General features: G+C 46.7%; 1 protein-coding gene across 2 annotated transcripts in view; it reads left to right on the top strand.

The window, feature by feature from the left end:
- rapgefl1 (Rap guanine nucleotide exchange factor (GEF)-like 1) overlaps positions 1 to 23,264 on the top strand; it is an 83,454-nt gene extending 60,190 nt beyond the window's left edge. For both annotated transcript variants that reach the window (XM_085966539.1, XM_085966540.1), the window contains 8 exons: positions 203 to 325; positions 3,214 to 3,392; positions 6,353 to 6,443; positions 9,368 to 9,418; positions 10,079 to 10,166; positions 12,016 to 12,080; positions 15,191 to 15,245; positions 21,783 to 23,264. In XM_085966539.1, the coding sequence (XP_085822665.1) occupies positions 203 to 325; positions 3,214 to 3,392; positions 6,353 to 6,443; positions 9,368 to 9,418; positions 10,079 to 10,166; positions 12,016 to 12,080; positions 15,191 to 15,245; positions 21,783 to 21,907 (777 nt within the window). In that variant the 3' untranslated portion in view covers positions 21,908 to 23,264. The remainder of the gene's footprint in view (positions 1 to 202; positions 326 to 3,213; positions 3,393 to 6,352; positions 6,444 to 9,367; positions 9,419 to 10,078; positions 10,167 to 12,015; positions 12,081 to 15,190; positions 15,246 to 21,782) is intronic.
- The last annotated feature ends 3,491 nt before the right edge of the window (positions 23,265 to 26,755 follow it).

Genomic DNA, 26,755 nt, shown 5'->3' with positions numbered 1-26,755 from the left:
AATCTTCTGACTCAGAGGCGAGGGTGCGACCCACTGAGCCACAGCTGACACTTCCATTATAATTCCAGAAGCTAAAATGATGGCATTCAGAATTAAATAGGTGCCAGCATCCTTTTTCTTGAAACAACTGCAAATGTGACACTGAATAGCAAGCTATGTGAATGCTGACTGTTGTTTCTCTCACCCCCCTGTTGATTTGCAGGTTCCTCCGCCAGCCATTGAGCGCCTTTCCCACGAAGGGCCCGAAATCAACGAAATGAACATGGTGGAAATGGCCAATCAGATTACGGCGTTTGACTGGGAGCTTTTAAATTGCGTGAATGAGGTGTGTAGCCCAGAGCCCCCCTGCATGTTTTCAGCCGTCATCTTATAATATTAGTTATTATGTACTGTTTGGAAGAGGAATCGGAAAGGCTGGCACAGGTACGTTCTATGTAAAAATACTCCGACCTGTATGTTTCCTTCAAACCAATAAAAACACAGTGCTTGGAAGCATCTTGTGTTGTTTTTGGGTAGTTTTGGCCACTTTGATACCGCTGATTCCCTCATTAGCTGCCCCAGTGCTGTAGGTCACAGAGTAAGCCCCACAAGTCCTGGAATGTCTCCACTGATTTCAGTGTGAGCCGACAGTTGTGGGGGCAGATCTTACGCCATCCAATCCCAGATAAACTACTCATGGCTGCGTGTGCAGCAGTACTCCCAGTTCAGCCAGCTCCTCTTCATCCATTAGGCTGGTGGAAGCGCAGAGAACCATCGATATCAGTGGAGCCCCTCGCTACGGGTGCATTCACACCCCGCTATGAGAACAAACCGCTCCAGGTGTACAGACCGTGTTTACACTGCAGGAAGGGATCTGCAGTTTGGGTTGGAAACCCTCAGTAGCTGAGAGGTTCTTATCGAGTTGCTGACTCGATGGGGAGTCAGACCGCTGCTCGAGTCCGTGTTTACACATCGCCGTGGAGTTGTAAACCAGCTCGCTGCAAAGCTAAGAGAACTAAAGCTGGCTGTAAACACAAGTCAGGGCACAACTGAGTGAATTCCAGGAGCCTGTGCTGTGGAGACCTGAGGTGTTTTTGGTCACCTGTCCTAATATCATGTGGTTCGGTGTCAACTTTTTTCTAATAACACTCCTGTGAAGCACCTTGGAACATTTTACTACATTAATGGCGCTATATAAATACAAACTGTTTTTATTGAGTCTCCATGAAGCTGCAAATAACCTGTAAATGTGAGGATACTTAATCAAAGACTCTGTACCTCACGATTACTTGTAAACTTGAGGTCATCCAAAACTCTGCTGTCCATATCCTAACTCACACCAAGTCCCATTCACCCATCTCCCCTGTGCTCGCTGACCTACATTGGCTCCCGGTTAAGCAACACTTCGATTTTAAAATTCTCATCCTTGTTTTCAAAACCCTCCATTGCCTCGCCCCTCCCTATCTCCGTAATCTCCTCCAGCCCCACAACCCTCCGAGATATCTGCGCTCCTCCAATTCTGGCCTTTTGAGCATCCCTGATTTTAATCGCTCCACAATTAGCGGCTGTGCCTTCAGCTGTCAAGGCCCTAAGCTCTGGAATTCCCTCCCTAAACCTCTCCGCCTCTCTCCCTCTCTTTCCTGCTTTAATTCGCTCCTTAAAACCTACCTCTTCGACCGAGCTTTTGGTCACCTGCCCTAATATCTCCTTGTGTGGCTCCTGTGAAGCGCCCTGGGACATTTTACTACGTTTTGGGCAACGTTCCTGCCGAGCTGCGCAGCCGCACAGCGGTCTGGTGGTCCTGCCCAGGCCGCCCACCGGCTTTTCAATGGAAATAACTGTGCATATGTGAAAAATTGAATGGGTCACGCAGCCAGTTAACATAGAAACATAGAAGATAGGAGCAGGAGTAGGCCATTCGGCCCCTCGAGCCTGCTCCGCCATTCAGTGAGATCATGGCTGATCATCCAAATTCAGTACCCCGTTCCTGCTTTCTCCCCATATCCCTTGATCCCTTTAGCTTTAAGAAATATATCCAACTCCTTCTTGAATATATTTAATGAATTGGCCTCAACTGCCCTGTGTGGCAGAGAATTCCACAGGTTCACCGCTCTCTGGGTGAAGAAATTCCTCCTCATCTCTGTCCTAAATGGCTTACCCCTTATCCTTAGACTGTGACCCCTGGTTCTGTACTCCCCAACCATCGGGAACATCCTTCCTGCATCTAGTCTGTCCAGTCCCGTCAGAATTTTATAAGTTTCGATGAGATCCCCTCTCATTCTTCTAAACTCCAGCGAGTACAAGCTCAGTCGACCCAATCTCTCCTCATACGTCATTCCTGCCATCCCAGGTATCAGCCTGGTGAATCTTCGCTGAACTCCCTCCATGGCAAGAACAACAGTTAAGGGGCCTGCGCATCAAAATAAATGACAGGGAACATTGGTTAAGGGCGCTATATAAATACAACTTGTTGTTGACGTGATGGGGGAAGGAGTTTGTGCAGAAAGTACTGCCTGAGACTTTCCTTCTCTTTTACGATAGTGTCACTTTAATTAATACAGTAGCAAAATACTGCAGATGCTGGAAATCTGAAATAACAACAGAAAATGCTGCAAACACTCAGCAGGCCAGGCAGCATCCGTGGAGCTCCACGGTTTAGGGAGGGAATTCCAGAGCTTAGGGTCTTGGTAGCCTCCACAGAGGCTGCCTGGCCTGCTGAGTGTTTCCGGCATTTTCTGTTGTTATGTTACTTTAATGAATGTTTGATGCACATGCCATTGGAGAATGGAGGGTGTGTGCTGTTTTCATAGCATCATATTTTTGCGGTCTGAAAGGAACCTAGTATTTAAACGATTCCACCCTCAAGGCTGCTGTGCATTCTGCGTTCGTTGCTCCAAAACTAGAGACATAACTATAAGATCGTCACTAATAAATCCAATAGGGAATTCAGGAGAAACGTCTTTACCCAAAGAGTGGTTAGAATGTGGAACTCGCTACCACAGGGAGTAGTTGAGGTGAATAGTATAGATGCCTTTAAGGAGAAGCTAGATAAACACATCAGGGAGAAAGGAAGTGAAGTTTATGCTGATAGGGTGAGATGAAGAAGGGTGGGAGGAGGTTCGTGTGGAGCATAAATACTGGCATAGACCAGTTGGGCCGAATGGCCTGTTTCTGTGCTGTAAAGTCTATGTAATTCTATGCTCTGTGTTAATGTGCGATCTGATTTCCTTACAGCTGGAGCTGATCCATTATGTCTTCCGGAACGAGAGCATTCGGAGGCGAACAGCCAACCTGGAGCTGGTGCTGCAGCGGTGCAGTGAGGTGCAGCACTGGGTCACTACCGAGATGCTGATGTGTGAGCGCCTGGGCAAACGAGTGCAGCTTCTCAAAACCTTCATCAACATCGCTGCTCTGTAAGTGCTCACCTGGAATTAAAGGGCGTGATTAGCGTTCGCGAGGGCGGGGACCAGGAAAGCTGGCGGAATGCAATAAGAATTGTATCAGCATGGTCTTAGCACCGTGCCGTTCAGACCAGGAGTTGCTCACGTTTCATCTCGTGCCTGTGCTGAGCTAGTGTCAGCTTGGCTCACTGGCAGCGATCTCTCGTTTCTGAGTCAAATGGTTGCGGGTTCGAGTCCCGCTACAAACCCGTGCACATAATCTAGCCTGACGCTTCATTGCAGTGCTGAGGGAGTGTTGTGTTGTATTGTCGGCGGCGCCGTCTTTTTCATGAGGTCCCCACCACCCCTTCAGGTGGACGTAAAAGATCCCGTGGCACTTTTTCGAAGAACAGCAGGGAGTTCCCCCAGTGTCCTGGCCAATATTCATCCCTAAAACAACGCAACCAGAAAGGGATTAATTGGTTGTTCAGATCTTGGCTGTCTGTGGGATTTTGGCTGTGAATAAATTGCCTGCCGCAAATGGCTACATTGCAACAGTTACAACACTTCAAAAGTAATTTATTGACTATAAAATGCTTAGGGGGAAGTCCTGCGGACATGACGGGCACTACATAAAGGCAGGTCTTTTTAACTAATCTCAGCTGCCGCAGTAGTAGTGCCACCCTACAACTGACCCCAGTGCCCTGGGCTAGAAAAAGGAAAACAAATCAGCCAGGGTTCCCACTCCGGATTGCTATTCATTGACCTTAACTTGGAAGTTTGCGAGCATGAGGTGAAGACGTCAAGCTCAGCTGTGATGGCACCCATGGTAAAAGAGTCTGCCAACACTGACTGGCTAGACTAATAGATCAAGAATGGGTGAGGTACAGGATGGCTGTTTGGACTCCAGCACAAGTCCGGAGAGCAGAGGGAAAATAAAATCCTGCCGTTTACTAGAGGTGATCAAAATCGCTCTCGTCAGGTGAATGAGCTGGAGCAGTGGAGATAAAGGGTGTTGTTTACGATAAGGCAGCGGAAGCACTCCATTCAGCCTTGCATTAATCGGTTACTACTATCTGCAGGCAGTCTAGACGCATCACACAGATCACACAAGATAATCATAGGCTTCAGTTTCAGGGCGAGCACAACATCTGCCATTCCCAGAATTTACAGGGTGTCGTTGCCTCAGGTCCTGGGCTCACTGACTCCACCCAGTGAGTGAATCACACAGCGATGGCGTGCAGTCACTTACACAGAGGCCGGGTTTTTTTTTTGAAGTTCACACTCATTAACCTGACAGCTCCCTCAGCACCTGTTCAGGTAACCTAAACATCAACATTGGAAATCCTAGTGTATAGCATTGAACCCCTGTCATCAGTAAAACTTCACTAGCTAATGACTAACCCAACAGTAATTAGATGTTCCGTCGCAACTTTCACAACCACAGCAGTAAGCGTGAACACGAAGCAGTGCGTTCCTGTGCTGTGAGAGCTGTAATCACCGTTAATCCGCACGGGACGATAAACTCAACAGGGTCTCATCGCCACCTAATACTGGTAGGGGGTACAGACCACCTGAGAAATACACTAACAGTAAAAATTAATATATCAGATTAGCACAGTAAAAAAAAAATCACTTTTTATCCAGATATATTCACTTGTACCTTTACACATGTAAACGTACTTTTAAAGGGTACTTTTCCAATTTAGCAGTGAGCCTTGCCGTTCGAATTCTGTTGATTGGAAAGTTGGTCGCACGCTGCCCACAATTTTCCGACCATTTAACATGCTGGTCGGAAAATCAGAGGCAGGGCCCGCCTGAACTTCTGCCGTGTGGGCGAGGCACCCTGTCTGGAGTGTCAAGTCGTGCAGTTACTCCTGGACTCTCGCACACTCTCCTACTTTGTGTCTCTGCCATTCTAACTCTTAACTGTAGAGAGATTGGAATCGCCCAGATGCTGCAAGGCAATTCCCACCGGATTCCAGGAGTAGCACTTGCAGCTTTTGAGCTCTGCTCCAGTTTATTTTTGCAGTTGAAAGAAAGAAAGAAAGACTTGCATTTATACAGCGCCTTTCACAACCTCAGGACGTCCCAAAGCGCCTTCCAGCCAATGAAGTACTTTGCGAGGTAGTCACTGTTGTGGGAAACGCGGAAGCCAATTTGTGCACAGCAAGCTCCCACAAATAACAATGTGATAACGACCAGATAATCTGTTTTAGTGATATTAGTTGAGGGATTAATATTGGCCGGGACACCGGGGTGAACTCCCCTGCTCTTCTTCGAAATAGTGCCTTGGGATCTTTTACGTCTCTCTCGGACTTTGGTCTTGTTGATTCTGGCTCCTGTGCATTCCTGCTTCCTCTGCTCCATCATCAATGGCCCAGACCTCAGCCAGTCGCTGCCCTAATCTCGAGAGCTCCCTCCCTAAACTCCGCTGCCTTGTTCCTTCCCTCCCTACCTTTGAAAGATTCTTCAAAACCTACCTTGTTGGCCATGCTTTAAATTTTCTCTCCTAACTGCTACTCATTTTGATGCCCTCTGTGAGGCGCCTGAGAACATTTACTACATTAAAGGTGCTATATGAATGTAAGTTGATGCTTTCTTGAATATAGCCATGAATGGTTGGATCTTTGGTTCACAGTTATTGAATCCCAGGCCTCTGATGCCCCTAATCTTTGGCTTCAGACTTTACCTCCTTAAGCCCTTCTGGCTTTCCACCCCTCCTTTTAAAAACTTCTGCAAAAACCCACCTTTTCGACTATGCTTTTTGGTCACCCTTTCCTGGCTTGGCAACTCTTTTCCGCACACCTATCCGCGGAGCACCTTGGGGCCTTTTATATGGTTGAAGATGCTATGTATAAATGCAAGCTGCAGTGATTGGACTCAAACCCGTGAGAAAACGCTGTTGTTGAGTTGTAAGTGCCCCTCCCTGTTACACAGCAATGTTTCACCTGTTTATCCAGGTCGCTCCTAATATCTCCTTGCTCTTCCAGCTGTAAAGAGAAGCAGAACCTGTTCTCGTTCTTTGCCATCATCATGGGTCTGTGCAACGCAGCAGTCAGCCGCCTCTGTCTGACCTGGGAGGTAAGTGGATCACAGAACAATTAAAGCATGCCTGAAATCTCTGTACTGCGCTGTTCATACGCATCGTCACATTTATTACGAACATATATTAATATTACTAATGAACCAATTAAGTTTTCTGACTACAGGAAACTTTCTGATATCCGGCACTGACGGGTCCGAGCTGGTGCCGTAACATCAAAAGTGCCGGACATACCAGAGTTAATGTTTAAACATACGGAACTGAGAAGCTCCGTGTGAATCAACAAACCCTGTTCTTCAAAACAGTCAGCTGCAGCTGCAAGCGTCTGTAACTGAAGCTGTTGCTAAAGCTACAGACCTTGCAGTGCTTGACTGGGGAAAAAAAAGCAACGAGAACTAAAAAAACATACAGAAAACGGCTCCTGATTTTTGCCGTTAGATCAAGTATTCCGGACTTATAACCTCCGGATAAACCAAAGTTTCCTGTATCTTTGGTTTTCTGGTTTCGAAATTCATTATCGCGAACAGGAAGTTCTTTAGTTATTTCTTTCTGGCCTGTAATTTTCTCCTCCCCTCTCCTGAAAGCACTGGCCCTTTGCTGGACTGGAGCCTGAGACCACAATTTTCTGTTTCCGAGGCAAAAGAGTGCTCCCAGTTCAGCCAAACTGACACGTCGGGCAGGATTTTCATTGGGCCGTGGAGGCGGGATTGGAGGCGTGTGGGGGGTTAAAATCCCGAAATCGGGGGGCACGAACCCATCCTGCCCCCAACCCGCCTCTATGCCAGTTTCAAAGGAGGCGGGTGCCCGCCCTGCACTGGGACCCGCCTCCCCGAGGCAGGAAGGGGATTAGTACCAATTAACTGCCTGTTAACAGGTAATTAACAGGCAGTTTTTAGCCTCATTGGTGAAATGTGGGATTCCCGACGGCTCCAAACCACGCCAAGTTAGCGAGGCGGGCCGTTGGGATGAAGGGCTTGGAGGGGTCGAGATGTCCGGTGTTCAGGTGAGTGATGGGTGCATGAGTGCAGAGGTAAGTGTGTTTGGTGTGTGTAAAGTGTTTAAAGAAGTTTTACTTACATGTACTTACCTTTACAGCCTTCCTTCCTTCAGGTCTCGGGAGTCCCTCATCTCACCGGCACAGAAAGCAGAATGGCCGCGATCTGTCAAAATCTGCAGCATTCAGCTTTCTGTTCCAGGGAGATCTCTAAATCATCCTGAGAGGAAGGAATTAACTTAGAGTACAGATTGTCAGTGTTTGACAGCTTCAAACAGCTGTGAAACGCTGATATTTCATCTGTCAAAAGGTTTTGACAGATGAAATTTCAGTCTGTGACGTCACCTGTTGCCGGGTGGCCCTTAATTGGCCTGCTGAGTCCGCTGGGTGGGCTCAACAAGGTCAATCAAGTCAAAATCGCGTGGGTTGGCTAGAACTCGATGGAGGCGGGACTACAACCCCGAAAGTTGTAGTCCCGTCTCCTACCCGCCTCCGCAATGAAAATCCAGCCCGTCAACTCTGACACACAAACTTCAACTCCTCTAGAGCTCTGTCCCCCAGCTCTTATCCAGCTCACCTATCACCCCAATTCTTGATGGCCTCCTGTCCCCCGATGCCTCATTTTCAAAATCTTTGCCTTCGAATCCCTCAAACGGCCTTGCCTATCCTACTTTCGTGACCTTCTCCAGTCCTACATCCCTGTTGTGCGCCCTCCAATCTTCTAAATTTGCTCTTCTGCGCAATCCTCTCCCCTCTATAATCAGCTTGGAGTTTCAGCCATTTAACCCCCACACTTGTGAATTCCCTCCCTAAAGCCATCCACTTTTCTACATGTCTTCCTAACTTCAAAATCCTTCTTAAAACCGATCTCTTTGACCGCGTTTCACGTAAATTCGCTTTACCCCCAACTGTGAAGCACCGTGGCCCATTTTGCCATGATAAAGGTGCTATATAATTGTAGGTTGTTGTTGTAGTAGCTGCAGGATTAATCGTTGTAGATTGTGGGAGGAAGGGAAGTCTAAAGATGCTTTTACGCCATTGTGCTGCTGACTACAGACGTGCAGTTGTCCATTGGTTGCAATCCATCGTGTAAACATGTCCAGGCTTGTTGAAAAGGTGGCTCTACAATCCTGTCTTTGAGATAAGCGAGGCTATTTTTGTAATGTAAACGTGGAGAGCACGGCCCAATACATTTACTCACTGTGGGGCCCAGCAGCCTACTGAGACCAGCTCCCCCATCTGAATATACAAGTGGAAGAACAGTACATAAACATTTCTCTCCGGAAACAGGAAACAGTGTCATATGTGAAGATAAGTGCTAAGGTCTTGGGAAAGAGCGTAGGTGATGGGACAATGATTTCCAAACAGCAAGGATGCGGGGTGGCGGAAGATCGTGCAGGACAGTATGTTTGGAGTGTAGCGAGAGAGGAAAGTTTGGAAAAATAATGACTATATTGCTTCAGATAAAATAAAGACAAGGAAGTTTCAGATGGAAAGAGAGAAGTTGAAAGGTGAGAGAGAGATCACCTGTCCTTCAACCCCAACTGCTTTTGATGGCCCTGGTGTTGGTTACAGTGGCTCTTTATCAATCTAGATTTCAGCATGATGTGCAAAGTCGTAATTAACACGTGCAGCCCGAATGGAAGCCCTCTCCCTGACTGAGCTTCCGATTTCTACCTGAAATTTCCAAAGTGAATGATGTAATAAAACTCACTACGCACTTGGTTTGAGTATAAAGCAAGGCTTTAATCAACTTGTTTCAAAACATGGAGGTCTAGTTGTACTTCACTAGTTCCTTGTCTTACAAAATGTCCCTGGGCAAGCTGGGCCCACGCCCGAGTATTTATACTCCTTGGATGGTGCCACCAGCTGGCCGTCCAGTGTTATTTCATGAGTCTTTCTTCATGGATCATAAGATTCATAATAGTGAACTACCTTTATTTCAACTTTGTCTCGTTTGCTTTTCAGAAACTGCCTGCAAAATGCAAAAAACTGTTCCAGAAATTCGAGAGCTTAACGGTGAGTAACAGGCAGTCCCTCGCTCTGAATTAGACGGTATGGCCCAGTGGTTGAGGTGTTGGATTTTCAACCTCGTTCGCTACTAAAGAGTAACCCCCATGAGCAAGGGATTCACCGTAACTGGCCAGCCGACCCAGACGCTAAATGGGCACCAGCATTGCTGGGAAGTCAGCAGGAGTCCTTCGCGAACTACTGGCCCCTACCCACAGTGGTTGGATTGCCCGCAGACTCTGCACTTCTAGCCCTTGGTCTATTGGAGAGTAATGAGCTATCCTCCTTTTAATTGACCATTCATCTAGAGGCTTTCGAACCATGTGGAGTCATATGTCACAGCCTCCCACTCTGTAATACAGGAAAGGAAATCACCATTCTACCACAGTTGGCGTAAGACGTAAAATCCACTGATAGTACTTCCCCTCTCCACCAGGCTAGTGGTTTCACTATTGGTCGCACCAGGGAAATGCCCTTCCATTGGTCTCTGGCTGGACTTCAACCCAGGTCCTATTGCACCAACCAATCGGCCTGTGACGCAATGTCTCATGCAGGGCTTTGTACCAGGAAAATTCAGTCTGATAATCAGGAAGGCAGTTAACTCAAGTGGGTATTCAAGGTTCCATTGTGTCAGACGGCGGACGATGAAAGTGCTTTTCTCTTTTACAGGATCCCTCACGAAATCATAAATCCTACAGAGACACCATCGCCAGGATGAAGCCTCCCCTGATTCCTTTTGTTCCCCTGCTGCTGAAAGGTAAGACAATGGCACTGTCACTAGAACCATGTCTAACTTGATAGAGATTGGCTTCCTAGAATCATAAAGCACAGAATAAGTCCATTCGGCCCGTCGTGCCTGTGCCGGCTCTTTGAAAGAACTCTCCAATTAGTCCCACCCCCCTGCACTTTCCCCACAGCCCTGCAAATCTTTCATTTTCAAGTGTTTATCCAATGAATTCCCTTTTGAAAATTACTATTGAACCTGCTTCCACTATCCTTTCAGGCAGTGCATTCCAGATCACAACAACTCTCTGCATAAAAACATCTCCCCTCTGCTTTCTTTGCCAATGACCTCAACTCTGCGTCCTCTGCTTACCAACCCTCCTGCCACCTCCTGCCAGAGGAATCAGTTTTTACTTGTTTGCACTATCGTACTCTAACATAATCCATCAGAGCTTGGGCACACTGCACTTCAGTGCAAAAGGCCTCTGCTATGTTCCAGCTGAAGTCATCATCTGGGCTGAAGAACTTGCAGTTAGTTGGATGCTAAATGGCTGACTTCATCCCAACCAGAACTAGTGGCAAGCCCTTTTAAGGAAGGAAGAGATGTGGGAACACCGGAACGAGTTATCCCAATTCACCTGGATCCAAAGGTACTGCAAGCCCTGCTCCCAACCTGCTATAAGAGTAGTTATGGTCCACAACTGGTTCACGATCAAAGCTCTGTTGGACTTTGCTGATCTTTATAGCTCACCGCAGACAGGGGCTCTATAATTGGCCTTAACACCCCTGGACTGAGGAAGGGGGGGGGGGGAGAAACCAGGGTTCTTGCTCACTTTCACTATCCAGTGAACCCAACTGGGAAGTTTGTGCAAGTGGACACTGGGTGAGGACAAGATTGGTCTGTGCTGTGACATCCCCCTTGATTGAATAAAGAAAAGAAAGACTTGCATTTATATAGCACCTTTCCCGACCTCAGGACGTCCCAAACCAATGAAGTACTTTTTTGAAGTGTAGTCACTGTTGTGATGTAGGAAACACGGCAGCCAATTTGCGCACAGCAAGATCCCACAAACAGCAATGTGATAATGACCAGACAATCTGTTTTAGTGATGTTATTTGAGAGATCAATGTTGGCGCAGGACACCGGGGATAACTCCCCTGCTCTTCTTCGAAATAGGGCCGTGGGACCTTTTACATCCGCCTGAGAGAAGGACAGACGGGGTCTCGGTTTAACGTCTCATCCGAAAGACGGATAACCGTTTGATATTTACCTTCATACATCTAGATTCACACATGAGGAATTGCAAGGAACCAGGAGGTGGCCATTGCCTATGGAACTACCCCAGCTCCTTCAGCAGGGGAGCGGAGAAAAACATAGGGGGAAAACTCTCAATGGGAACACAGCACTCGGCATCCGAAGGAGGCGTGGCTAGGCAACGCCTGACTAGAAAGGTTGACGGTTCCTCACAATGGGCACAGCTGCTGTGTTTTCCAATATAAGCGGGCCCTGAGATTCAAAGCCAGCCCAGTCTCAAGATCATCTTTCACCAGCGATTCACACAGCTAGGCAGATTATCCGTGACTTTCTAGAAATACAAATATTGAGAAATTGTTTCAAATTTGGCTGTGCCCGGAAATAAAAGTTGCATCTTGAGTTCTGTGTAGAGAGGACCAGAGAACAACGAGTGAAACTGAGGCCCTGGAAAGCGGGCGGGATGGGAAATAATATCAAGTTATAGCTGGATAGATATAGCCACATCCTAAATGTTCAGGTATCCAGGGAAAGGGCTGTAGAACTGCTGGATTATTCAACATCTTGGTGTTTCACATGAGTTTTAATTACTGGACTATTTGCAATGATTTTTCCTTGGTACCTTTTGCAGACATGACCTTCATACACGAGGGCAACAAAACGTTCCTGAATCAATTGGTGAACTTTGAGAAAATGGTGAGTATTTCTCGCCCTGTTCCAACACACTTCAACAGTCAATCCACTAAGGGACAGTGTTCTAGCACACCGCACCATTCAGTCTCCAAAGGGACAGTGTTCTAGCACACCGCACCATTCAGTCTCCAAAGGGACAGTGTTCTAGCACACCGCACCATTCAGTCTCCAAAGGGACAGTGTTCTAGCACACCGCACCATTCAGTCTTCAAAGGGACAGTGTTCTAGCACACTGTACCATTCAGTCTCCAAAGGGACAGTGTTCTAGCACACTGTCCATCATTCAGTCTCCAAAGGGACAGTGTTCCAGCACACTGTATCATTCAGTCTCCAAAGGGACAGTGTTCCAGCACACTATCATTCAGTCTCCAAAGGGACAGTGTTCTAGCACACTGTATCATTCAGTCTCCAAAGGGACAGTGTTCTAGCACACCGCACCATTCAGTCTCCAAAGGGACAGTGTTCCAGCACACTGTATCATTCAGTCTCCAAAGGGACAGTGTTCCAGCACACTGTACCATTCAGTCTCCAAAGGGACAGTGTTCCAGCACACTGTACCATTCAGTCTCCAAAGGGACAGTGTTCCAGCACACTGTACCATTCAGTCTCCAAAGGGACAGTGTTCTAGCACACTGTACCATTCAGTCTCCAAAGGGACAGTGTTCTAGCACACTGTATCATTCAGTCTCCAAAGGGACAGTGTCCCAGCACACTGTACCACAGTCTCCAAAGGGACAGTGTTCTAGCACACTGTACCATTCAATCTCCAAAGGGACAGTGTTCTAGCACACTGCACCATTCAGTCTCCAAAGGGACACTGTAACCCAACGCCTTCATAACACTGTAACAGGGAGCTTACATTAGAATCATACAATTTAATTTACTGAGAAAAATCAAGCCATTGAGATGTGTGAAGCTACTTGAAAGTAATGGGCACCGCAAACAGCTGCTAGTCACCATGTTAGGGGCTTTTCAGGCAGACACGATTTGTGGAAGAATGTCATCTTAAAACTGCACCTCAGCCATGCAATTGGTCAATACTGCATGAGAACACAGCGGTTTAAGTGCTGCAATACAAAACTCTTTTGAGGCAGCTTTCATACTTTTAATATTTAATTACTTTAAGAAGGCTGTTCAGTTGGCCTGAAGGTACTGAGTCACACAGTACAGAAAGATCCCAGGTTTAATTGTCGCTCTTTGGCGAGTTACCTAATCTCAGCTGAGATATTGGTTCAGGAACTACAGTTGGTCTCAGTGTCCCTGAGTTAGGAAGGGGGAAAACCAGCTTGCGTTCTTTTTATTAAAACCACTAGTTTGCACTGGTAGCCACAATAGTGTTATCACAACATTATTGGGCCATCCTTTGAGTAAAGTATCTCAAAGGATGCTACATGGCGCCTGACACCAGCCCTTTAACCAGGCCATGAAGCTTGTCAAGAACCCAGACCCGAGAGAGATCCCAGCAAGATGCAGGCAGCTTCATCGGTGAGATTCTCCAAAGCACGCTTAGAGTGCAGATCCGCGACTGGTAATCGGTGCTATTGAACATCCTTCTTCTACAACGTGCCTCTGTCAGGGAGCTTAAGCCTGGCGCCAGTCAGCCAGTCTCAGACTGTGCTCGTTGCACAAAGCTGTTCTCCTGAAATCTGCACTCTCGGCTACTCTGCGGGATCTCTTGGTGAAAGTTGTTTGGCAGGTTTCCCAGCTGCTGTACCTCCTGACCTGAAGGATTGGGAGATGATTCCGTCTGACAGATAAATGGATTATTGCGATGACACATTTGACAAGTGACAGTTCTGAAATACTGATTCACTCTGCAGCTGAAATTGTTAAATTTGTGGGCTGTCAGTACTTTTGGGCAGCTGTGATACAGCAATAATGCAAACTTTAGGCAGATGACTACTCATGATTTCCACAGGCTGTGAGTTTCCTATCGCCTCCCTGTGTTACTGGGGGGAGGAGAATTGGTGCTGGCTGCTCTTCTGCTTATCCTGGTAGCCGGAATTCAGAGCAGCAGAGATGGAGGTGAGTCAGGGAATGGCTGCATAGCATGGGCCAATCTTACAACAGCAATAGAGCACCTTTAATGTAGCAAAATGTCCCAAGGAGTTTCACAAGGGCATTATCAGACAAAAATTAACAAGGAGCAGGGAAACTGTTCTATAGAAGGACCACAAAATGAAAATGTAATTAAGGGCACGATCTTGCCAGCCCTGGGGAGGTGGGTTTGGAGGTGGGACTGCTGGGAAAATGGCAGAATCTGGGGGCGGGTGCCAATCCCACCCCCAACCTGCCTCCGTGCCATCTTCCCAGGAGGCGGGTAGCCGACCTGCGTCGGGTCCCGTCTCCTGGAGGCGGGAAGGGGATTACAGCCACTTAACTGCCTGTTAACAGGTAGTTACTAGGCAGATAAGAGGATTATCCCCATTTTACCCACACAAGTACGGGCTTCCCGAAGGCTGCGAACCCCGCCAGGGTCACCGAGGTGAGCAGTGGGTCTGCGGGGGTCTGCGGGGTGCAAAGGTGCGCTGTGAAGGTAAGTGATGGGTGCAAGTGTGGAGAGGTGAGTATGTGAGGTGAGTGAAAAGTGATAGAAAATGTTTACTTACCTTTGTTTCTTCCTGCAGGCTTCAACAGTTGGGGATGCGGAGAGTCTCGCATCTCACCGGCAGAGATGACAGATGGCTGCTGCATTCTCCAATACAACAACCATCTAATTTCTGCACACGAAATAGGTTTGATGAGTCTTGAATGCAAGAACTCATCAAACAACAGAGAATGTCAGTGTTTGACAGCTTCACAGAGCTGTCAAACGATGACAATTCATCTGTCAAAAAATTTTGAAACGTCACACGCTGACGTTCTCTGTAACTGGCTTCCCCTTAATGGGCCTGCTAAGCCCGTTGGGCGGGCTTAACAAGGTCAATCAAGGGGAAATAGCGTGGGTTGGCCAGAAGCCGATGGAGGCGGGACTGAAACCCGACAAGCGGGAGTCCCGCCGCCTAAAGCTCCCCATTGGCAAAATCCAGCCCTAGGCGTCCATAAATGATCTTTCCCTTTGGTACGTTATCAAGTCGCTTGCATTGGACCAATCATCTCCTTCTCTCTTCCAGCACATGGTGGCCAACGCAGTTCGGACCGTGAGGAAATACCGAAGTACCCCGCTCAGTAAGTTAACAGAGAGAAACTAAAGAGGCAGCACTTTTACAATAACACTGGATCATCAACTTTAGTGGAAGTAGTAGATGTCACTGCACGGGACCCTGTGGGTTAGTGATGTGGGGACACACAACCCAACTTATATTTGTTCAAACAAAATAAATAACTCTGCCTGTCTGGCTCTTTTGTTCTTTTAGAGGGACTGAGGTTAATGGGTTTGTCCAGGGCCAGGTTAGTGTACTTGATGTTGTGATGAGGGGCTGCTTTTAAAAAATATATATATTTGTTCTCAGGATGTGGATGATGCTGCTAAGGCCACACTTCCTGCCCATCCCTAGTTGCCTGAACAGAAGAACAAGAGAACATAAGAAATAGGAGCAGGAGTCGGCCATTCGGCCCCTCGAGCCTGCTCCGCCATTCAATAAGATCATGGCTGATCTTCTACCTCATCTCCACTTTCCTGCACTATCTCCATATCCCTTGATTCCTTTAATATTCAAAAATCTATCGATCTCTGTCTTGAATATACTCAACGACTGAGCCTCCACAGCCCTCTGGGGTAGAGAGTTCCAAAGATTCACCACCTCTGAGTGAAGAAATTTCTCCTCATCTCAGTCTCCCTTATTCTGAGACTGTGACCCCTGGTTCTAGACTCCCCAGCCAGGGGAAACATCCTCCCTGCATCTATCCTGTCGAGCCCTGTAAGAATTTTGTATGTTTCAATGAGATCACCTCTCATTCTTCTAAACTCTGGAGAATATAGGCCTAGTCTACTCAATCTGTCCTCATAGGACAATCCCCCCATCCCAGGAATCAGTCTGGTGAATCTTTGTTGCAGTCCCTCTATGGTAAGTATATCCTTCCTTAGGTAAGGAGACCAAAACTGTACAAAATACTCCAGGTGTGGTCTCACCAGGGCCCTATATAATTGCAGTAAGACGTCTTTACTCTTATACTCAAATCCTCTTGCAATAAAGGCCAACATACCATTTGCTTTCCTAATTGCTTGCTGTACCTGCATGTTAACTTTCAGTGATTTGTGTACAAGGACACCCAAGTCCCTCTGAACACCAACATTTCCCAATCTCTCACCATTTAAAAATACTCTGCTTTTCTATTTTTCCAATCAAAGTGGATAACTTCACATTTCTCCACATTATATTCCATTTGCCATGTTCTTGCCCACTCACTTAGCCTGTCTATATCCCCTTGAAGCCTCCTTGCATCATCCTCACAACTTACATTCCCACCTAGCTTTGTATCATCAGCAAACTTGGATATATTACATTTGGTCCCCTCATCCAAATCATTGATATAGTTTGTGGATAGCTGAGGCCCAAGCACTGATCCTTGCGGTACCCCACTAGTTACAGCCTGCCAACCCGAAAATGACCCGTTTATTCCTACTCTCTGTTTTCTGTCCATTAACCAATTCTCAATCCATGCTAATATATTACCCCCAATCCCATGAGCCCTAATTTTTTTAATAACCGCTTGTGTGGCATCTTATCGAATGCCTTCTGAAAATCCAAATACACCACATCCACTGGTTCCCCCTTATCTATTCTGTTAGTTACAACCTCAAAAAACTCTAACAGATTCGTCAAACATGATTTCCCTTTCAGAAATCCGTGTTGACTCTGCCCAATCCTATTATTATTTTCTAAGTGCCCTGTTACCACGTCCTTAATAATAGATTCTAGCATTTTCCCTATTACTGATGTCAGGCTAACTGGTGTGTAGTTCCTTGTTTTCTCTCTCCCTCCTTTCTTAAATAGAAGGATTACATTTGCTACCTTCCAATCCACGGAAACCGTTTTAGACTCTATGGAATTTTGGAAAATGACAACCAATGCATCCAGTATCTCTATAGACAACTCTTTCAAAACCCTGGAATGTACGCCATCAGGTCATGGGGATTTATTGGCTTTCAGTCCCATTAATTTCTCCAGTACTACTTTTTTACTAATACTAATATCTTTCAGTTCCTTATTCTCGCTAGACCCTTGGTTGTCCACTGTTTCCAGAAAGTTTTATGCATCTTCTTCCGTGAAGACAGACACATTGGGCTGGATTTTCTCAATGGAGGGACTGCTGGTTTTCGGGTTTCAGTCCCGCCCCCAGCAACGTCTAACCAACACACGCTATTTTCCCTTGATTGGCCTTGTTAAGCCCACCCTGCGGGCTTACCGGCCAATTACGGGAAAGCCGGTGACAGATGACGTCAGCGTATGACGCTTCGTCTGTCAACATTTTTTTGACAGATGAATTATCAGCGTTTGACAGCTTTGAGAAGCTGTCAAACACTGACGACCTCTGTTCTAAGGTGAGCCCTTGCACAGAAGGCTCACCAAGACCTCTCTCCTCAGCAGAAAGCAGATGGCTGCTGCATCTGAGAATGCAGCAGCCATTCTGTCATCTCTGCCGTTGAGATGAGGCACCACCGGATCCTCAAAGGTTGAAGCCTGCAAAAAGATGCAAAGGTAAGTAAACTTTTTCTAACACTTTACACTCACCTCTCATACTTACCTGTCCACACTTGACCCATCACTCACCTCTACAGCTGACATTTCGACCCCTCTCACCCCCACAGACCCACGGCTCGCCTCGCTGACCCTGGCGAGGTTCGCAGCCATCGGGAAGCCCGCAATTGCAGGGACAAAATGGGGAAAAGCCTCAAAACTGCCTGTTAACTACCTGTTAACAGGCAGTTAATTGGCTCTAATCCCCTTCCCGCCTTGAGGAGACGGGTACCTGCGCGAGTTGGGGACCCGCCTCCCAGGGAGATGGCACAGAGGCGGGTTGGGAGTGGGGTCGGCACCCGCTCCCAGTTTTTGCCATTTTCCCGGCAGTCCCGCCTCGCCAGGGCTGGGAAAATTCCCCCCTTAAGTATTTGTTTAATTTCTCTGTCATTTCCTTATTCCCCATTATAATTTCTCCTATCTCAGCCTGTAAAGGACCCACATTTATTTTTACTAATCTTTTCCTTTTTACATACCTATAGAAGCTTTTACAGTCTGTTTTTATGTCTGTCGCTAGTTTACTCTCATTCTATTTTCCCTTTCTTTATCAATTTCTTAGTCCTCCTTTGCTGAATTCTAAAATCCTCCCAATCCTCAGGCTTACTACTCTTTTTGGCAACATTATAAGCCTCTTCCTTTGATCTAATACTATCTTTAATTTCTCTTGTTAGCCACGGTTGGACCACTTTTCCTGTGGGGGTTTTTGTGCCTTAAAGGAATGTATATTTGTTGTAAATTATGTATTAATTCTTTAAATGCTAGCCATTGCTCGTCCACTGTCATACCTTTTAATGTAGTTTCCCAATCTACCTTAGCCAACTCGCCCCTCATACCTACGTAGTTTGCTTTGTTTAGATTTAAGACCCTAGTTTCGGATTTAACTAAATCACTTTCAAACTCAATATAAAATTCTATCATATTATGGTCACTCTTCCCTAAAGGCCCCTTTACTACAAGGTTATTAATTAACCCTTTCTTGTTGCACAATACTAGATCTAAAATAGCCTGTTCCCTCATTCCTAGTTCTACCTATGTCGTTGGTTCTTATGTGGGCCACGACAACTGGATCCTCCCCCTCCCACTCCAGGTTCTTCTCCAGCCGCGAGGAGATGTCTTTAACCCTGGCACTGGGCAGGCAACACAACCTTCGGAACTCTCGGTCGCGGCTGCAGAGAACAGTATCTATGCCCCTGACTATACTGTCCCCTACCACAACTACATTCCCTTTCACTCCCCCCACTTGAATGGCCTCCTGCCATGGTCAGCTTGCTCATCCACACAGGCAGCAAGAACCTCATACCAAGGGCAAAGGCTGAGGCTCCTCCAGCACTGCACCAGGGGTCCCCTTACCTGCCTGAGTTGCAGTCACACGCTCCTGTCCCTGACCACGAACCAGACCTGTACCACGACCTAACCTAAGGGGTGTGACTGCCTCCTGGATCAAAGTGTCCAGGTAACTCTCCCCATCCCTGATGCCCTGCAATGTCTGCACCTCAGACTCCAGCTCAAAAACTCTGAGCTGAAGTTCCTCAAGATGCAGGCACTTACTGCAGACGTGGTTGTCTGGGATCACAATGCTCTCCACAAACTCCCACATGCTGCAGTTGCGGCACACCGCCTGCACTGCCATCCCTATATGACCTTGTTTTATTTAATTCAATTTGTAATTAGGCAACTTAATTTACAGTGTAGTTTCCTGACTACTTGATCTAGATGAAGTTATGGGTAATGAAATTAAATATCTACCTGTAACACAAAACACTACAAGTAGTGTAGGCAAAAAGCAGCAACTCCGTCCCCCTCTTCTCTGAATTCCCACTCTTCCCAAATTCCCAACCAAAGCACTCTGCTCAAGTCCACTCGGTTTAATCCCGCTCTGTGCAGACCACTCTCTGCTCCTGAGAAGGTGTTAGTGGGCCTTTTTCTAGTGATTGTTTCTACAGTTGAGTGGTTCACTGGGCTACTTAAGAGAGCATTAAGCGTCACCCACTGGGACTGGAGTCAAGAGTAAGCCAGACTAGATGTGGGTGGCAGGTTCCCTTTCCTGAAGATTATTAGTGAGCCAATCGAGTGTTTACAACCACCTGGCAGCTTACAAGGTCATTTGTCTGGTACCAGCCCACAAATGACCAGATCTCACATTTTGCGTGGTGGGATTTGAACTCATTACTTCTAGGTTGTTCGTCCAGTATCGAACCACTACATTACCGTGCCCCATGAAGTTGGCAATCCAGTGTTTTGAAATGGGGGAGGGGGCTCAATCAGTTCTGAAAACTCCATAAACAGTGGCTTATCAGTGTATGGCAGATGCATGGCAGATGCAGTATAATGTGGATAAATGCGAGGTTATCCACTTTGGTAGCAAAAACAGGAAGGCAGATTATTATCTGAATGGCAATAGATTGGGAGAAGGGGAAGTGCAATGAGACCTGGGTGTTCTTGTGCACCAGTCGCTGAAGGTAAGCATGCAGGTGCAGAGAGGGTTTGAGTACAGGAGCAAGGATGTCTTGCTGCAGTTGTACAGGGCCTTGGTGAGACCACACCTTGAGTATTGTGTGCAGTTTTGGTCGCCTTATCTGAGGAAGGATGTTCTTGCCATGGAGGGAGTGCAGCGAAGATTCACCAGGCTGATACCTGGGATGGCAGGAATGACGTATGAGGAGAGATTGGGTCAACAGGTCTTATACTCGCTGGAGTTTAAAAGAATGAGAGGGGATCTCATTGAAACTTATAAAATTCTAACAGGACTAGACAGACTAAATGCAGGAAGGATGTTCCCGATGGCGGGGGAGTCCAGAACCAGGGGTCACAGTCTAAGGATAAGGGGTAAGTCATTTAGGACAGAGATGAGGAGGAATTTCTTCACCCAGAGAGTGGTGAACCTGTGGAATTCTCTACCACAGAAGGCAGTTGAGGCCAATTCATTAAATATATTCAAGAAGGAGTTGGATATATTTCTTAAGGCTAAAGGGATCAAGGGATATGGTGAGAAAGCAGGGACAGGGTACTGAATTTGGATGATCAGCCACGATCTCATTGAATGGCGGAGCAGGCTCGAGGGGCCGAATGGCCTACTCCTGCTCCTATCTTCTATGTTTCTATGTATAATGTTGGAAAAGCAAATCATTTCTAAAGTCAATAGACCTGTAGTCTTAACTATGGAGTGGAGAATGTTTCACTCCTGAAGGTGCTGGTTCTTGGCTCATTCCAGCTCTCTCTTGCCTGAGTGGCAATTGTAGGTCGGAGTGTTGGCAGGCTGTCAGCTGGGGAGGACATTGTAGCCGTGCCTTACATCCACGTTCCAGCAGGGGTAACTGGGTAGCAAATAGGGGCAGGGACTGCAGCTGACATTTCTCCTCCCTAACCCGGGGGTTGCTGAGACCACCTGTATTACCCCCATCACCAGATTGGCCACGAGCAGCTAAAGTAACACAGACCGAAAAAGGACTGGTGAATTTTCCTGCTCCGTGTGGCTCAGCTTGTCACTGGGTGATGCATTTGGCAACTAAAAGAAAGAAAGAAGAAAGTACTTGCATTTATATAGCGCCTTTCACAAACACAAGACGTCCCAAAGCGTTTTACAGCCAATGAAGTACTTTTCAATGTAGGAAAGGCGGCAACCAATTTGTACACAGCAAGCTCCCACAAACAGCAATGTGATAATGACCAGATAATCTATTTTAGTGATGTTGGTTGAGGGATAAATATTGGTCAGGACACTGGGGAGAATTCCCCTGCTCTTCTTCGAAATAGTGCCACGGGATTGTTTACATCGAACTGAGAGAGCAGACGGGGTCTCAGTTTAACGTCTCACCCGAAAGACGGCCCCTCTGACAGTGCAGCACTCCCTCCACACTGCACTGAAGCGTCAGCCTAGATTTTGGTGCTCAGGTCCCCCGAGATGGGACTTGAACCCACAACCTTCTGACGCCGAGGCAAGAGATGCTACCCACTGGGCCACGGCCAGTGTGGAGCCGAGAATCTCCATTCTATTGTTGATGGCTTTTCTTTCTGTTTCAAATAGGGCTGGAATTCGACTCGGCTGCAAACCACATCCAGATTAAGGCTTACATCCGTCAGCTCCACGTGATCGACAATCAGCAGTTGCTCTACGACCTCTCTTACAGACTGGAGCCCAAGGACCCATAACCATGGAGCGTTCTGCTCTGCTCTGCTCCCAGTCTGCAATGCTAATCAATGGCGTTGAAAGTGTATGTGGCTGTGCCACTGCTGATCTGAACTCACTGTGTGTGACTGTGTAGAACCACGGACTTACCAGAAGAGATCTGCGCCTGCCACAGGCTGAATGTGCCCGAGAAAAATTGACCACCTCAAAGTGAACCGGGCCTGGGTTAGACCCATTCCATACACATTCACCCATTAAATATATTATACTGGGCTGCCGCAGACCAGGAACATTTGCAGTGTGTGCCCAGTGCTTTTCCAAGGATTTTGTGCACTGATGTAGGACCCTAAGCAGAGAACACTGAACGCATGCAAGCTATCTAGGATAATTAATTTTTTGACACCTTCTGTTTAGTGAAGCCCTGGGATAATGGAGATAATGTCAAACAACACAGAACTAAAACAGAATCTGGAAGTGGAGAGGGTGGGGGAGATATATGTGTACAGGTCTTTCTCGGGAATATCTTCATTTCCACTTGTACCCGGTATGATTCACTAATGGCTAACCGTGGATCTAAATCCAAGGCCTTCAGTATTTACACTGCTGTAAATAGACAGTGACCCAGAACATTGGCTCCCTCTGTTGGCAAGAAATAGATGGTGCAGGTTTTAAACCAGGTTCTGTTCTGTTTCAATTGCATCATTACTGATGTGAAACCAACGACCAGTAATGACACGACTCACCCTCACCCTCCAATTTTTTAAATATTTATTCTTTTTCACCCTTTTATAATGCCTTCCACCTCACTGTCTGCTTCAGATGACAGACTGGTTCACCAGCTCCTCGCTCAATATTGATGCCACCCTGAGCCACCAGGACATACGCAAGAGTGACCTGAAGATCGACGGGGAGGGACACACTCACACTCTTTCCCCCCCCCCCCTTGCCTCCATGTGTGTTGAGTAAAGCTTGGAGCCGCTGGGGATTCACGGCTGCAATTCCATACCCTACCAACAGGTGGAGCATTACCCGGCTGTGCCATTGGAGGGGAACATTTCCACACCAGCCAGTGTGAAAGGGTTCACAGTCGTGCTTGTTCCAGACTTATATCCTTTTTTGATTTACTGTATAATTTACATTGTAATATAAAAGGGTTCAATTATTTCTATCAGTTTTTAATCTCAATGTTGCATTTAGGAAATAGTTTCTACATTTTTAAAATTTTGTACAAAGAATGCTTTTTCTTATTTGGATTTATTTTGAGTTTAAGGGAGATAGAGATGCAGTGTTCCTCAAATTATCTCTGTGTTGTCTACTTGTAAAGCACTTACAGATCAGACTGAAATTATGCGAAAAAGAATAAACACTTTTTAAAAAAAAGTCTGATTAATGTTTCGTGTTATTTTACAGAAATAGGAATGTGGGGCGACGAATTCCTCTGGTCACAATGTGTAGCGATGTCAGTGGGTTCAAGATTTGCAGCAAAATCAGAATCAGGTTCTTTTAGAAAGTGTTTGCCCTTTTTCTAAAAGCACCAGAGGAAATCTTCACAAATGAACTTACAGCCTCGTTACATAGAATCATGGAAATTACAGCTTAGAAAGAGGCCATTCGTCCCATTGTTCCTGTGCTAGTTATTCAATTGGACCTATCTACTCTAATCGCATTTCTTGCCCTTTCCCCAAATCCTTTTCTATTCTTTCTTTTCAAATACTTATCCAATTCCCTTTTACTAATGTTATTGTCTCAGTAGGTTATACTCTCCACCACCAGTTACAGAGAACGTCAGCGTGTGACGTTTCAAAACATTTTGACAGATGAATTGTCATCGTTTGACAGCTCTGTGAAGCTGTCAAACAGTGACAATCTCTGCAGTTTGATGAGATCTTGCATACAAGACCTCATCAGCCTTTCTTTTACAGAATTGAGATGTTTGTTGCATCTGAGAATGCAATGGCCATCTCTCATCTGCAACACGGAGGTCCGAGGCTCTCCGCATACACACCGACTGAAGCCTGCAGGAAGAAACAAAGGTAAGTACACTTTTAAAAACACTTAGGGGGAAAAATTCGGTTGCTTTGCGCCTCCCGTTAACGCCCTAAGAGGGTGCTAATGGGGCACAAAGCAACTAGCGCCCAGGCGCGGCGCTGCCAACGCCTCCCGCGAAATTTGGGTTTGCCACCCGCCCCCAAAATCTGCCATTTTCCCGGCAGTCCCGCCTTCATACCTGCCTCCCCAGGGCTGGCAAAATCGCCATAGTATCTGAGATTTACTGCAGCAACACACCAAGCTTACTTCGATGGCACCTTCCAGCCCCCGACCCCCTCCCACGGTGAAAAACAAAAGCAGCAACTTGATGGGAACACCATCATCTCCAAGATTCTCTCCAAGTCACACAGCATCCTGACGTAGACATATATCGCTGCCATTCCTTCATTGTTGCTGGGTCAGAATCCTGAAACTCTCAACCTAACCACGTCTTGGGAACAACATCACCACAAAAACTGCAGCAGTTCGAGGAGACCCACCATCATCTCAAGGCAACTAGGGGCTGGCAATAAATACAACCCTGCCAGCAACGCTTACATGCTGTGAGCAAATAATTAAAAGAGACGCTTGTGGCAAAACGGTCTGTGTCACACGTCGGAATCAGAAAGATATTAAACAAGTGGATTTCTGAGGAATGGGAGTCACACTGTTGCAGCATAGGTCATCGCTGCTGAAACCCTCATCCCTGCCTGTGTTACCTCTAGACTTGATTATTCCAACGCTCTCCCGGCCGGCTTCCCATCTTCCAACCTCCAAAACTCTGCTGCCCGTGTCCTAACTCGCACCAAATCCCGTTCACCCATCACTCCTGTGCTCGCTAAACTTCATTGGTTCCTGGTTAAGCAATGACACGATTTTAAAATTCTCATCCTTGTTTACAAATCCTTCCATGGCTTCGCCCCTCCCTATCTCTGTAACCTCCTCCAGCTCTACAATCCCCCGAGATCTCTGCGCTCCTCCAATTCTGGCCTCTTGCGCATCCCCAATTTTAATCACTCTACCATTGGCGGCCTAGGCCCTAAGCTATGGAATTCCCTCCCTAAAACTCTCCGCCTCTCTACCTCTCTTCTTTAAGACGCTCCTTAAAACCTACCTCTTTGATCAAGCTTTTGGTCATCTGCCCTTATGTGGCTCGGTGTCAAATTTCGTTTAATAACGCTCCTGTGAAGCGCCTTGGGATGTTAAAGGCGCGCTATAAATAAGTTGTTGTTGTTGGGTGCTTTGCTGAGCCATGGGCTTTTGACACTGATTATTCTGTGTCCGTCACCGACTTGGGAAGGCTTGACAAAGACCACTTGTGCAAATGGTACAAACCCTGACACCCCTCAAAGATAAAATAAAGCCACTCATTGGTGGGTAGGTGTGCTGCAAGGTGTGAAACTGAGTCATAGAGGTCACGAGATTCTGTGTTTGATCACTGTTCTATGCTGTGTTACCTCGAGGCACTCGTACAGCAGCTACAGTTGGCCTATGGAGGAGAACATTCATCCAGGGTTCCACTCCTGTGACGCTTTGTCAGCCGTGACTCAGTGGGCAGCGATACTGAGCCAGAAAGGCGTGACTTGAAGTCCCGCTCCAGGGACTTGAGCAACTAATCCAGGTTGACACTCCAGTGCAGTGCTGAGGGAGTGCTGCACTGTCAGAGGTGCCGTCTTTCAGATGAGACGTTAAAGTGAGGCCCCGTCTGCCCTCTCAGGTTAACGTAAAAGATTCCATGACACTAGTCGAAGAAGAGCAGGAGAGTTCTCCGGTGTCCTGGACAGTATTTATCCTTCAACCAACACCACTAGAAAATAGATGATCTGGTCATTTATTTCATTGCTATTTCTGGGGGCTGCCACATTTCCCTATATTACAACAGTGACTACAATTCAGAAGTACATCATTGGCTGTGAAGTGCTTTGGGATGTGCTGAGGACATGAAAAGTGCTATATAAATTCAATTTCTTTATTGCTGGAAAATGCATATAGGTCTGTATTTCATATTTGTTAATGAAATTGAGCTGTGTATTTGTGTTCCCTCCTTATATTGGGAGGAGGGGCACGAGCTTGGGAAATTTCTCCTTTCACCGCCTGCTAATTCTCACTGGCTATTCCTCCAGGGTTTTTAATTCTGTTCATATGGTTTAATGGTGTGGAGATGCCGGTGTTGGACTGGGGTGGACAAATGTAAGAAGTCACACAACACCAGGTTATAGTCCAACAGTTTTATTTGAAATCACAAGCTTTCGGAGCGCTGCTCCTTCATCAGGTGAAGTGGAGAGATGCATAAAGACACAGCTTATATAGTCAGAGAATAATGCCAGATGATTACAGGTAATCTTTCTAACTGCCATTTATCACACCTCGGCAGAGAGATAATCACAGCAATCAAAGGTGTGAATGGTGTCCAAACAGGTCAGTCAGGAAAACATTACATCAAAGAACAATGAGGTGGGGTCACAAAGGGGTAAAATGTTGCAGATGCTGGGGTCTGTATGAAAAACAAAAAACAGACAAAAAACATTTTCTTTGCTGGAAATCACAGCAGGTCCGGCCGCATCTGTGTAGAGAGAACAAGGCAACGACGACTCGAGTCTGGATGACCCTACGTCAGGTGGGGTTACATGTAGCGTGACATGAACCCAAGATCCCGGTTGAGGCCGTCCTCATGAGTGCGGAACTTGGCTATCAGTTTCTGCTCTACGATTTTGCGTCTCTGTGAAGCTCCTTGGGACAGGTCCCGCATAAGAGATTAGCGTGCAAAGTTAAAGCACATGGGATTGGGGGCAAGGTACTGACTTGGATAGAGAACTGATTGGCAGACAGGAAGCAAAGAGTTG

Source organism: Somniosus microcephalus, chromosome 24, assembly GCF_052327205.1.
Source record: "Somniosus microcephalus isolate GS21.2 chromosome 24, FLI_Smic_1.0, whole genome shotgun sequence".
In the NCBI taxonomy this organism is placed as follows: Eukaryota; Metazoa; Chordata; class Chondrichthyes; order Squaliformes; family Somniosidae; genus Somniosus; species Somniosus microcephalus.
This window is presented reverse-complemented; position numbering and strand designations above follow the sequence as displayed.